This window comes from Stegostoma tigrinum, chromosome 23, assembly GCF_030684315.1.
Source record: "Stegostoma tigrinum isolate sSteTig4 chromosome 23, sSteTig4.hap1, whole genome shotgun sequence".
Classification (NCBI taxonomy): domain Eukaryota; kingdom Metazoa; phylum Chordata; class Chondrichthyes; order Orectolobiformes; family Stegostomatidae; genus Stegostoma; species Stegostoma tigrinum.
Window position 1 is genome coordinate 25,323,259 of NC_081376.1, and position 14,278 is coordinate 25,337,536.

At 44.4% G+C, this 14,278-nt stretch overlaps 1 protein-coding gene across 2 annotated transcripts in view; it reads right to left on the reverse strand.

The window, feature by feature from the left end:
• Nucleotides 1-14,278, reverse strand: part of llgl1 (LLGL scribble cell polarity complex component 1) — a 105,794-nt gene that overhangs the window by 31,065 nt on the left and 60,451 nt on the right. The window contains exons 7-12 of one of the 2 annotated variants that reach the window (XM_048552495.2): nt 13,682-13,811; nt 11,909-11,963; nt 10,093-10,247; nt 9,259-9,476; nt 3,846-3,913; nt 1,295-1,448 (exon numbers count right to left, since the gene is read on the reverse strand). In XM_048552495.2, coding sequence (XP_048408452.2) covers nt 1,295-1,448; nt 3,846-3,913; nt 9,259-9,476; nt 10,093-10,247; nt 11,909-11,963; nt 13,682-13,811 — 780 coding nt within the window. Of the gene's footprint in view, nt 1-1,294; nt 1,449-3,845; nt 3,914-9,258; nt 9,477-10,092; nt 10,248-11,908; nt 11,964-13,681; nt 13,815-14,278 lie in introns of both variants that reach the window. The other variant, XM_048552494.2, reaches the window with a different exon arrangement.

Here is a 14,278-nt window from a genome sequence, read left to right on the forward strand (position 1 = left end):
AGCAAGATATCAAATCATCTCAAAACGGCCTACAGGAACAGCCTGCAATCGAAGTAGGACATGGGGCTTTGCACTTTGACCTTTTGTCAATATATCACCAAATCTCGCTCCACTTGCTTGCACAGTGCTCCTCAATAACTTATCCAGTCTGATTCCATGTCTCCCACATTTCCCAAACTCAAGTGCGCCCCTGTTCAGTTTCCTTCCACCCAAGATCTATGGCAATGAACAAAAGGGGCCTCATCACATTCCTGGGCACTGAAATGCACCAAAGTTAATCTTCACCCATGTCTCCTCCCAGCACATGCTTCTTTACTGTATTGGAAAAATTGCATTGAAAATTTAATTTTCCCCATCAGCTAATACCTATCAATGCATGAGAAACAACAAATCTTCAGGTTTAATGGAGTCACTGATATACAGCACAAACAGACCCTTCAGTCAAACTGGACTATAATCAACCAGGTATGGTAAATAAATGTTGTCCCATATCCCTCTAAACCCTTGCTATTTATGCACTCATCCAGATCCTTTGAAATGGTGTAATTATACCAGCCTCCACCACTTCCTCAGGCAGCTCATTCCATGCACACACCACCATCTGCATGAAAAAGTTGCCCATTCAGTCCCTTTTTAAAATCACTCCCCTCTCACCTTAAAAACTTAAGCCCTCTGGTTTTGGACTCTCCCCACCCTGGGAAAAGACCTTAGCTGTTCACCTCATCCACGCCCCTTGATTTTATAAACATTTAGGACGTCACTCCTCTGCCTCCAGCACTCCAGGGAAAGTAGCCCCAGAGTATTTAACTTCTCCCTACAAGTCAAACCCTCCAAACCTGGCAACATCCTTGTAAATCTTGTCTGAACCCTTTCAAGTTGCCCATCATTCTTCCTATAGCAGGGGGACCAGTACTGCACACAATATTCCAATTGTGGCATAACCAACGTTCCATACAGCTGCAACATGACCTAACTCGGACACACAAGGTACTGGCCAATAAAGGCAAGCATACCAAATGTTGCCTTCACTATTCTGTCTACCTGTGACTCCACTTTCAAGGAGCTATGAACATGCACCGCAAGGTCTTAGAGGGGCTGAATGGCCTTACTTGCACTGTCTTATGGTCACTGTTCAGCGACACTTCCCAGGTCTTTGCCATTAAGTGTGTAAGTCCTGCCCCAATTTGCCTTAGCAAAACGCAGCACGTCATTTATCTAAACGAAGCTCCATTTGCCACTCCTTGGTCCATTGGCCCATCTGATCAAGACCTATAGTGAACCAGAAAAAAGTTACCTTGCGGAATGGAGGCCACTCCTCCTCCCCAGGCTGTGGAAACCCTTCATTGTGGTCTGCCTCTGTCTGGAAAATGCTTGCAGTAGTCAGTTTGTAAAGAGATTTCAATGACACACTGGATGCATCCCAGAACCGTACCGTTCCATCCTCATGCCTGAGAGCAAAAGGCACAATGAGTAAACTGTATCCTTGTTTGATGCTCATCGAAAAGATCAGATTTATGATTATAATACAAGTATAATTTTTAAACGTGGCATCTCACTACACCAGGGGTTAAGTGTAAAAACATAACTCCCCAGACAGATGTAAAAAATGAAACCCAGCCTGTTCCCCTTTGGGAATGGCTGAAGAAAACTCATGTCCATATCAATGATACTGACCCCATAGATAAGGCACTAAGTCATTTTACATACTTGCCTGCCAATTTTCTCCTTTGACAGCACAGGTTTGTCCTCAGGCTCAGCAGATACTGACAGGACTCAGTTCATGCAGCCAGTAACGTACAAGTTAAAGCATTCACAAATTTTTGACCACTGGCAAAAAGTCAGCAGCCTGTGACAAACAGGCTTCCACGTGCATGTTTGATACAAGTCACTAGATAGCAATCAAGATCCAACAAGGACTGCAGTGGTACTTTCTATATTCAAGGAATAGCATGGACAGTCCAAAGCCATGAGGACAACAGCAGCTGAGTAGAAGAATCAAGCCCAGGATCTGCTGTGGAAGAACAAATCTACTCAGGACCTTGTGCGATCCAGTTTATGCTAATTTCAGAGTATGACATAACTAATTTTGGACACTACTCTTGACTTTGGATATCCAGCAACTCACTTCCTCTCTCCCCAAATTCTGTCCATCTACAAAAAGGCACAAGTCAGGAGCAATGGAACTTTCTCCACTTGCCTAGTGAAGTACAGCCCCAATAATATTCATGCTAGACACCATTCAGGACAAGGCAGTCCAGCTGAACAGCACAAAGCCACCATCTGCCATGTTCAACCCTTTCATCACTTACAGTAGCAGTGCGTGCCATCTACAAGATGCACTATATCAACTTCTGACTCCTTTGGTAGCACCTTACAAAACCGCAACTAACTATCTGCAGAGTCAAGGGCAGAAGATGCATGCAAACACCTTCACCTGCAAATTTTTAAGATCCATCCAATCCTGAATTGAAAAAAAAATACCACTGTTTGGTCTTTGTCCTAGAATTCTCAATAACTGCATCAAATCAAAGCAAGAGCTCAGCATCTCCTCTCTTGAGATTAGGGTCAGACAATAAATGCTCACCTAACTAATGACGCCTACATTCCATAACAAAAAAAGCTCTAGAGGTACCTCTGAACATTCTTGATAAGACAAAGGTCATCCTCCAGCCAAAACTGGGCACTGCTTACACCACATTTCCTAGTGCTACAGTTGCATGTCATCAATGAAGAAAGCTGATCACTTCAGCTACTTTAGCTATGATGTGCCTTCAAGTCAATGATGCTAGGCTTGGAAAATCTATGGAAGTTCCATCATGCGAGTTCCTCTTTTTGGAAACTACTCAAGTCTTCATTCATCATCTGCAACTGGACAGAAAAGGATGCAGTCTTCCTTTCAATGGTCGTCTACAGCAGCAAAACTGGAGTACATAGCTCTGAATCTAAGCAAACACAAGAGCCACCATCAGCACTGCCTATAGAAGGTACTACCTGTCACCTGGATGGATCACCACATTAACACAAACATCTTCCATATATCGTAAGCAACGAGGCAACCATTCTCTTATGGCAACTGTCACAATGCTGGCCACTCTCTTCTAATGCACACTCCACAACCTTCACTTATGGGCAAAGATCACCAGGTTCAGTGGAAACATTATCAAAGCCACCCTGTGGGGGTAAGCAACTTGCTTCATAATTGCCTTTGACCTGAACAGCTGGGAAGAGTTTCCACTGGACCACCCATCACAAACCCTGGTTCACCAAGATGCAGCTGACTTGCAACCCCAGATGATCACAGACACAGACTGATTCTTGACCAATTAATTACTGTGCAAGTTGTTCTTAAAAATACAATTTTTCTCAGGTTTGTCTTTTCCCCTTTACCAATTCCTTTATCTTCACTAAAATTCACTTAGGCCTCTTCTTTCTCTCTTCTCCTCTCCTCTCTCCTCACCCCCCCTCACACCACCCCCACCGCCGCCCCTGCCTTAGGCATCCCCCATTCCTGGACACCCCAAGTGTTACTCAATCTGTTGCAAGCATCCTTGTTACACCAAAAGGATTGTCAAGAAGCAACACTATTGGCTACTGCAAGTGTGAATCACAGTATGAGCACATTATGCCACAAGGCCATACAACAATGACCACAATGGAAAGACATCACTTTCATGATTGCAGGAAGGATGAGGAGAGAAAAGAAAAAAAAAATTACAAGGGTAGGGGCAGGAGAGACAGAAGTAAACCAAGTTACACTGAAAACAATATAACAGTTTGCTAAATTTAAGGATTTTCACAAATCATCATAGGTCTACAAAATGAAACCAGCATGGAAAATCCCTTACCCAGTTAAAAGTAGTTCATTATGGAGGGGTTCTGGAGCTAGATTCTTCCCACCATTAATTGGCCACTCCTAAACAACAAATTAACATTAAAAAGTTACCAAATACACAAGGAACTGATGGTAGCTAAAAGCGACATTTCAAAATTCACCAATTAAAGATGGAAAGCATCTTATTCAAATCTATTGTGATTAAATGCAAGGCAGACTTCAGATTTTTGCAGACTTAAAAAGGAAAGCAGCTAACAAAAGCAAAACAAATATCTAAATCCTGTTGTTTCAGGCACTGGGGAATGCAGATTGGGAGTGGGTGTTTGGGGGCAAGTCCCCATCTCATGTGTGGGAATCTTCCAAAAAAAACCCTCTTGATTCGAGTTCAGAAGCAGCACGTTCCTCTGAAAAATGAAGGACAAGGCTGGCAAAATCCAGGAGCCTTGGATGACAAGAGAAATTGAGAGCTTAGTCAAAGGGAGGCACATGTAATGTCCGGAAAACTGAAGACAGACAAGACCCATCGAAGAATACAAAGCTCGCAGGAAATAAACAGAATTGGGGGGACTAAAGAGGGGCCATGAAATGTCTTCAGCAAACAGGATTAAGAAAATCCCAAGGCATTTTATAAATCAGAGGGGCAAAAAAGGAAACAAGATGGCTGTGGCAAAACTGGGTGAAGGAGAATCCAAATGGATTTTACATATATTGAGGAAAGGACAACTAGGGAGAGAATGTGCCCCTTAGAGATCAGCAAGGCTGCCTACGTGTGGAGCTGCATAGATTGGGGAGATAGTAAAGTGAATATTTTACAAGTGTTTACTGTAGAGAAGAATATGAAAAATTTAGAACGTGAGGAAATATATAGCAACATCTTGAAATACATCCATATTACAGAGATGTTGCTGTTGGACAGCCTAAAATGCATAATGGTGCATAAATCCCTGCAACTGATCAGGTGTACCCTAAACTCTGGGAAATGACTTGTTGGGCCCCTTGCTGAGATGTGTGTATCAGATGTCTTCCAGCACCTGTACTGTGGCTAAGTTAGCTAGCGTGGTGTTGTTATTTAAGAAAGATGGTCAGAAAAGCCAGGAGACTAGACTGATGAGTCCGACATTGGTGGTGGGCAAGCTGTTGGGAGGGATTTGGAAAGGCAAGGACCAATTTTGGATTGTTAACATGGCTGTGCGTGGGGGAAATGTCTCACTAACTTGATTGAATTTTTGGAAGAAATAATGAAGACAAGACAATCGATAAGGGCAGAGTGGTGGACCTGATCTGTCTGGACTTCAGTGAGGCATTTGACAAGGTCCCTCACTACAGACTGGTTAGCAAGGTGAAATCACATGGAATACAGGGAGAACTACCCATTTGGATACAGAATTGGTCTAAAGGTAGAAAACCAAACAGGTGGTGGTGAAGGAGGGTTGCTTTTCAGACTGGAGGCAAGTGACCTGTGTGCCATGAGGATCTGTGCTGGGTCCACTGCTTTTTGTCATTTATATAATGATTTAGATGTCAACCTAGGAGGTAAGGTGAGTGAGTTTGCAGAAGACACCAAAATTGGAGGTGTACTGACTACCTCAGAGTATAATGGGATCTTGATCAGATGGAGCTTAGTCTAGATAAATGGGAGGGGCTGCATTTTGCTCAGGAAAATCAGAACAGGACTTATACACTTAATGGTAAGGTCCTGGGGAAAGTAGCTGAATGGAGACCTTGGGGTGCAAGTTCATACTTCCTTAAAGTGGTGTCACAGGTAGATAGGAGCGCAAAGAGTGTGTTTGGTATGCTTGCCTTTACCAGTCAGTGCATTGGGTACAGGAGTTGGGATATCATGTTATGGCTGTACAGGACATTGATTATGCCACTTTTAGAATACTGTTTTCAATTCTGGGTCTCCCTGCTACAGGAGAGACGTTGCAAAACTTGAGTGGGCTCAGAAAAGATGTACAAAGGATGCTGCCAACATTTGAGGGTTTGAGCTATAGGAGAACCTCAGCATATATCTTTTCCCTGGGGTGGGGGGTTGGGGATGGGGAGTGGCAAGGAAGGAGTCCCAAAACTAGATAGCATAGGTTTAAGGTGAGAGGGGATGATTTAAAAGGGACCTGAAGGGGCAACTTTCTCATGCAGAGGGTGGTGAATGTATGGACTGACTTGCAAGAGGAAGTGGTGGAAGCTGGTACATCATTTAAAAGGCAGATGAGTGCATAAATAGGAAGGGTTTCAAGGGATATAGTCCAAATGCTGGCAAATGGGGCTAGATTTTAGGATATTTTGTTGGCATGGACAAGTTGGACTAAAAAGGGTCCGTTTCCATCTTGTACATCTGTGAATCTGACATAGAAGGAGCAAGAGGGTGGCTTGGGAAAGAGTTAGCCCACTCAAGATCAAAGTCAGCAATGTGTGTGTTGATCTGGAGAAGGTAGCTGAGGCCCTTAATGAATACATTGCATTGGCATTCATAAAAGGAGGACACAGTGATTGGTGAATCTCAGGAGGGGCTTGTTGAAATTCTACAGTAGGTCAATGTAAAACAGGCAGTGGTGTTGGACATTTTGCAAAGTTTTAAGGGAGGCAAGACCCCAAGGGTTGACAGGATCCATCCCTGAATGCGGAGGGAGGCAGGGAGCAAATTGCTGGGGCCTTGTATGTAATCTTTGTATTCTCTTGCCACAGTTAAGAAGGTTCCAATGGGTTGGGAGTTGGGATGAAGTCAGGAGGCCCATGGTGAGCTGGTAAGATCAATATAGAGCTGGTTTATTCATAGAAGGTACTGTAGCAGTGGAAGAGCGAGTTTCACAGACTGGAGATCTGAAACAGGTGGTGTTCCACAGGTGAGAGATAATGGGAACTGCAGATGCTGGAGATTCCAAGATAATAAAATGTGAGGCTGGATGAACACAGCAGGCCAAGCAGCATCTCAGGAGCACAAAAGCTGACGTTTCGGGCCTAGACCCTTCATCAGAGAGGGGGATGGGGGGAGGGATCTGGAATAAATAGGGAGAGAGGGGGAGGCGGACCGAAGATGGAGAGTAAAGAAGATAGGTGGAGAGGGTGTAGGTGGGGAGGTAGGGAGGGGATAGGTCAGTCCAGGGAAGACGGACAGGTCAAGGAGGTGGGATGAGGTTAGTAGGTAGCTGGGGGTGCGGCTTGGGGTGGGAGGAAGGGATGGGTGAGAGGAAGAACCGGTTAGGGAGGCAGAGACAGGTTGGACTGGTTTTGGGATGCAGTGGGTGGGGGGGGGGGGGGGGGGGGGGGGGGAGAGCTGGGCTGGTTTAGGGATGCAGTGGGGGAAGGGGAGATTTTGAAACTGGTGAAGTCCACATTGATACCATATGGCTGCAGGGTTCCCAGGCGGAATATGAGTTGCTGTTCCTGCAACCTTCGGGTGGCATCATTGTGGCAGTGCAGGAGGCCCATGATGGACATGTCATCAAGAGAATGGGAGGGGGAGTGGAAATGGTTTGCGACTGGGAGGTGCAGTTGTTTGTTGCGAACTGAGCGGAGGTGTTCTGCAAAGCGGTCCCCAAGCCTCCGCTTGGTTTCCCCAATGTAGAGAAAGCCGCACCGGGTACAGTGGATGCAGTATACCACATTGGCAGATGTGCAGGTGAACCTCTGCTTAATGTGGAATGTCATCTTGGGGCCTGGGATGGGGGTGAGGGAGGAGGTGTGGGGACAAGTGTAGCATTTCCTGCGGTTGCAGGGGAAGGTGCCGGGTGTGGTGGGGTTGGAGGGCAGTGTGGAGCGAACAAGGGAGTCACGGAGAGAGTGGTCTCTCCGGAAAGCAGACAGGGGTGGGGATGGAAAAATGTCTTGGGTGGTGGGGTTGGATTGTAAATGGCGGAAGTGTCGGAGGATAATGCGTTGTATCCGGAGGTTGGTAGGGTGGTGTGTGAGAACGAGGGGGATCCTCTTGGGGCGGTTGTGGCGGGGGCGGGGTGTGAGGGATGTGTCGTGGGAAATGCGGGAGACGCGGTCAAGGGCGTTCTCAATCACCGTGGGGGGGAAGTTGCGGTCCTTAAAGAACTTGGACATCTGGGATGTGCGGGAGTGGAATGTCTTATCGTGGGAGCAGATGCGGCGGAGGCGGAGGAATTGGGAATAGGGGATGGAATTTTTGCAGGAGGGTGGGTGGGAGGAGGTGTATTCTAGGTAGCTGTGGGAGTCGGTGGGCTTGAAATGGACATCAGTTACAAGCTGGTTGCCTGAGATGGAGACAGAGGTCCAGGAAGGTGAGGGATGTGCTGGAGATGGCCCAGGTGAACTGAAGGTTGGGGTGGAAGGTGTTGGTGAAGTGGATGAACTGTTCGAGCTGTTCCACAGGTGGCTGGATTAGTAAATCTGCAGATGACAAAGACTGGGGGAAACTGCAAATAGAAAGGATTGCCAGAGGACACAGCAGGATATAAATAGGCTGGATCTAATACAGGACGGCAGTACCCGTAGTACCATCACTAGGCAGAAATTTACGTGTACAGGCCCACAGTTCCTTGAAAATGGCAACATAAGCATACAAGATGGTCAAAAAGCAAAGGCCTATTTGCCTACATCAGTGGGGCAGACATTAAACATTGGAGGGTCACTGCGGTTAGATGGAATTTTAGTTTGGCCATATTTGGAATATCATGTACTGTTTTGGTCACCACACTACCAGAAGGATATGGAAGCTTTGGAGCACGTTCAGAAAACGATTACCAGGACTTTGCCTGGTTTGGTGGGTATTAGCAATCAGGAGGCAATTAGCAATTAAACAAGCTTGGTTTGGTTCTTCACTTGAAAGTCAAATGGATGAGGGGTGTCCTGACAGAAGCTTAGAAAATTATGAGGCATGGATAGCTAGAGTCTTTTTCCCCAGTATAGAAATGTCAATGGGGGACATAGATTGAAAGGCAAACAAAGATTGTTTAAAAAGGAGTGGCAAGAGGCATTTTCTTTGCACACAGGTGGTGGTAAGTGGCTGGAATGCACTGCGAGAGGTTGTGGAGGAGGCCAATACAATAGCTACTTTTTAGTATCTCAACAGATATGAATAGGGAGTACAGACTGTGAAGAGATAAAGGCTTTCAATTTAGAAAGGCATCATGTCTTGTTACAGTATTGGTGGACCAGCTCCTGGTATTTTTTTGTGCTTGAACGCAGAAGATTATATTAAGCAAAATCACAAAACTGCCAGACTTAAATCAGCCTAGTATCAAGGGTCTATATCTTACAGTAGCCCCAGCAAACCTGAAGAAGTCCATCAAGGCTACATCTAGGTGGCCTTAATAAAGTAATTGAACTTTTAAGAACACACTGGCTTCCATAAGTTGGACTGTGTATAGACAGCTCAAATTAACTTAGCACAAGATTACAGTAACTATCAGCTGGTTTAGAAAAAGTCATGCATTATCCCAATTTTTTTGGTTGTTACTCACCACTGTTGAGTGCCGAGGGCTCTGCTGCTTCCCTGCACAGATGAGTCTCTCCCAAAGTTTGACTGGGATATTGGAAATATGATAGGAACATGTGATGGCAGAGGAATGAAGTGGTGCCAGATAAGGTGGAGTAATAGTAGGCCAACCTGCAGTGTGTAGGTCCACCGCCACCAATTCTTCCTCCACCAGCACTATAAGGACTGTGGGGTTGTCATACTCTACAAGGCAAACAAAGTCAAATCACTATTTGCATCAGTTGGAAGTGTCTCAGAGGCAGCAAATCACTAACATTTTGCTACCAGCTTTCTGACCAAAAAGTGTACCTCTAAACCCAAAAACATATTACAACTTTAAGCAGTTTTGACCAATAACAAGTTCTTTATTAAATACTCTGGAAGACAAATTGCCTTAAAGGAATGACAAATGGGAAACAATGTACACAGTACACAAAAAGTACAGTTCCTCTCAATTGAGGATACTGGTCTCCCAGCCCAGACATTGAACCAACATTGCATTTCGCCTCAGTTTCCAATCTGCCTCCCACTCACACCGAATTTCCATTACCTTACTAATTCCATGCCAACACAATGTTTAAGTCACATTTAACTGGGAGATACTCCCCTCACTAATGGGCATCAGCTTTCCAATCGTATATGCCTCACTGCAAACTGCAGAGATGCACAGGCCAAACGTTCATTGTGTAATAACAATCCAAAACACCCGAAGATTCCGACTCCTTCAAACTGTGCAACACAACCCAACGCTAGCTCAGCTCTGTCCTACCTAACATACAGACTTGGAGTCTCAAACTACATCTAAGAAAGAGACCATTACCTTGTTCAGGGTCAGTGTTATGCACAGTGAAGAAGTCTATCACTCGTGAGGTGAAATCCAGTGTTACTTGGACCTTGCCCTGCATTATGGTGATACAATGCCTGTCTCCATAGCTGGCTCTTGGCATCCCACCACTAAAGATTACAAAAGGGCTCCTGGAGGAAAAGCAAATACAAAGTAATTAAAATCCAAGGATGGCATAAGGCATCTCCCAAGTACAAGCACCATTTATAATAATCCACTCAAATCTCCCATCATTACACCCTCTGCAACGTCCTCAATGATACTTGGACTGTGAAGGGCAAGTGTCAGTCAAAGCACACCTTAGGACAGGTTATTTTAGATAAAAGAACAGGGGGTCTAGGAGCAGGAGGAAACCAGATGACCATTTAAGCTTGCTGTGCCATTCAAGACGACAAGTTTCTGGTCATACTTCTCACTCCCATCTGAAAGGGGAGAAGTGCTTCTTAAATTGTGTTGCTCCTATTTGAATTTCAACCACAAGAGGGAGCTTTCTTGAAGTACCCAACCTATTGAGACTCCTCAGCATCTTGTTTCAACATCATTTCTCATTCTTCTTAAACGCCAACAGGCCCAACTTGGTCAACCTTTATTCAGAAAGTAAGCCTTCATCCCAAGGAATTAATTAAAACTTCCAAACTTTAAAGCAATTACATCCTTTTTCAATTAGGCAGTGCAAAACCGAAGACCACATCTGGAATGTGGTGTATAAAGTCTCTGTATAGCTCTAGTAAAACTTCTCCACTTGTATACTGCCCATGCAATGAACTCATCTTATTTGACTTTCTAAATCACCTCCCGTATCTGTAAACTAATTTTGGGTATTGTGTGTATCAGGACATGCTAATCTCTCTACATAAAAAAGTTCTGTAATCTCTCTCCCATTTAAAGTGGTAATATAGTGTTTTTCTGTTTTTTCCCCTGAGGCGGGCAAAGGCAGACATCAGATGGAATCTCAAATCTCAGCCAGGGGCTCAGCAGCCAATTGGAGAACTTAAAAACATCTGTGCTAGCTCCACTGAGAAAGGTCAGTTGATTCACATACCAATCAGGCTGTGGTGAGATCACTTTCAGGCCTTCATCTAGAATAGACACCCTGGGGGCGAAAGTCACGTGCAGCAGAGGGCTGCCGCCAGAACAACAACACTAGTGTTCTAGAACTGTGGAGACCCAGGGCTAAACTAATGGATTAATTTTAGACGAGGGATTGCATTCTTGAACAGGAGACATCCCCAGCAGGCTGTCCAATGTCCATTCCATTGATCAAATCGTGCCTTCGGCTAATAACAATTGCCTCCCCACAACACAGCAACAACTGGATCACACAAGTTGACCACTACAGGTAGTCCTCAAATGGCCATGTAAAGGCCTGGATTGGTGGCAGAACAGGATGACTGTCCATGGACATTCCTAGTGGAAATATGGCAGCAGAGTATGACACCACTCTGCTTAACTGCATGCCTTTCCAGCCTTCAAACATGTCCAAGGGCAAAATAATTCTGCCCTAGGTTGGGATGACCTACTGGAGGAATTGCCTGGCCTCATGCAAAAAACCACAAGCAGCACCCATGGCAGAGATCAACACAAGCAGCTGAATAAATTCCCCTGTAGGGTTAGAGAAAAAGAATAGGTCAGCATAAGCATGAGATTTTCCAAAGAAAACACCTATGCTGGCACAATGCCACACAGTAAAGTACATGTTCATTTTATTTTCAGTCTTTAGAACAGCAAGAAATTAAAGCACAAAGAAAAGTCACTTGTTAGTGCTTTGACTTTAGGTCAAAAAGATACTTACCCAGTTTCTGATGTTCTCCAAAGTATTTTGTTGATAGCTTTGCAAGGGAATGGACCTGAAAGAAACAAAATTTATTCACTAAGGAAATGTGTTAAGACACTGTCATACTGATTTCATTACAAAAATCACCAAAGTGTTAAACTTCCTGAAAGAGTAATTTTGAAGTTCTCATAATTAAAAAGAGGGAAAGTATCTGGTGTCAAAAGATACTTTAATTCATTGACCTTCTAACCCAGCATTTACCCCTTTCATGGAATCAGCTGGAGCGAATAAGAAACCAGAGGTCGATTTCAGTCACTGGCCGTGCAGCCCACCCACAATGAGCTGAGACACAGCTGCAATGACAGGGTATCACTCTTTCTGTTAGCTTTTAAAAAGAAACAATCCCGAATCCCAGGCAAAACAAAGGGTCAAAAGGGAGAATGGCAAGAATGAAAAGTAGGAAGCATCATTAGGCAGTATTAATTGGATTTAAGTGAGACCATCTTTTAAAAAAAGGTTTACATTCAGAAAGGTCACTTTTTTGCTTCCCAGAGTCCAAAAGTCATATACTGAAGATTTGGGAAAATAAAAAGGAACAGCAGTTATCAGCATTATTGCAGAGTCATCTATTTCAGGCTAGAGATTATTGTTGGGTTGGGGGGGGGGGGGGGGGGGGAGAGCACCAAAGTACAAATTTATTCGACTGAACAATAAAAATTTTGATCCTCATGGAATAAAAAAATGACAAGGAATAGTGATTTCCTGCATTTCTTGCAGACAGGCAGGAACCCATTTTTTGTTTTAAAAGATAATGATCCAGTGGGAACCCTATAATAGCAGAACAGAGAATGACATGCATATGCAACAAAACCATTTGAGGCATTCCCAAAGCTGAAACTTGTCCAGGAAAGCTGGAGGAAATACCATTGTTCCCCTGTGGCCCACATCTGTGCTATAGCTGCACAGTCCAACTGATGAGGACATAACATTTCAACACCTTCCACAGGCACTCAGCCACCAAAAACACTTCCACCTCAACATATACACACTCCTTCCTGCGAGCAAATCTTGATCATATGCCAGTGCAACTTTCAAACATGGAACTGCACTAATGTTTTCAAATCTGAAAAGTGAGCTATGCAGAAAAGCTGAAGGAACATGCAAACTACAAATTAACCAAATCAGCAAGTCTGAACATTATAGAAAAACAGCCAAATTTTTCAGGAAAAATTAGATAGTTGTGGAAGTAGCCGGAAGCAGCAGCCACTACAATGGTGTTATCAGGTTTTGCAATTTCATACAAATTGAGCCCGAAGGGCCGTAAAACAGAATTGCCAAGTGGATGCGAATCTCTGCAGGACACCAACTCATCTTGCTTCCAAGAAGTCATGTCCTTTAGTCAGTCAATCTTCTGCCTCCCCCAACAACCCTTTACTGAAAGGCTCATGTGTCCAAGACAGCCATTCAAGTATAGACAAGAACCAGCTGCAGTGGCAGTAATCCCCAGCTTTTTCAATGGGAAATATATTCAAAGCTTTCATAACCTCCTCCCACACAAACTAAAAAAGACCTAATTCAGTTCACTTTTTATTTATTCATTCTTGAATGCAGGACTGTAATGTCATTGCCATGTTCTTATTTGTTCAAGTCAGAATTACAGTCCTCCGCAACTGTTTCTAATCCAAGACAAGCAAGACAAATAGACTTAAACCAATTCATCTTTAACCATAAAGTGGATTTTGATAAAATGTAAAATTGAACATGGTTTGTACCTGGTCCTGATTTACTCACCGTAAGGTACAGAAGTGGTGAGGGGTTGGGTCTTGCACTTTGAACCGTCGATTGGCCACACCATGTAGCCTCCATCACTGTGAGAGCTAACAAATGTCCTGCTGCTCCTCTCCCAGCTTATGCTCTCGAGCTGCTACAGGATTACAAGCCTTAGTCATGAACCAACACCATGCATTGTCCAGCACTGCAACTACAGGTCTCACTGTGGCAATTAAATCAATAGTAGAAAACATGACTCTTGGCAAAGGTACTGTAAAACCAAGCCACCCACCCATCTGCTGGGGTGGGATTCAAACCCCAGTCCCCAGAACATTAACTGGGTCCCTGGGTTAACAGTCCAGCAATACCACCACCAGGCCATCACTTTCCCTTAATTGGCTAGTCCATTGAGTATGCCAGTTGGGAGGTCATCTTGCAGCTCTATGGGATGTTGATTAGGCCACTATTGGAGAACTGTGTTCAATTCTGGATCCCCCTGCTACAGGAAGGATGGTGCAAAACTTGAGTGGGTTCAGAAAAGATGTACAAAAAGATTTTACCAGGATTAGAGGGCTTGAGCTAGAAGGAGGGGCTGAATAGGCTGGGGCTGTTTTCTAC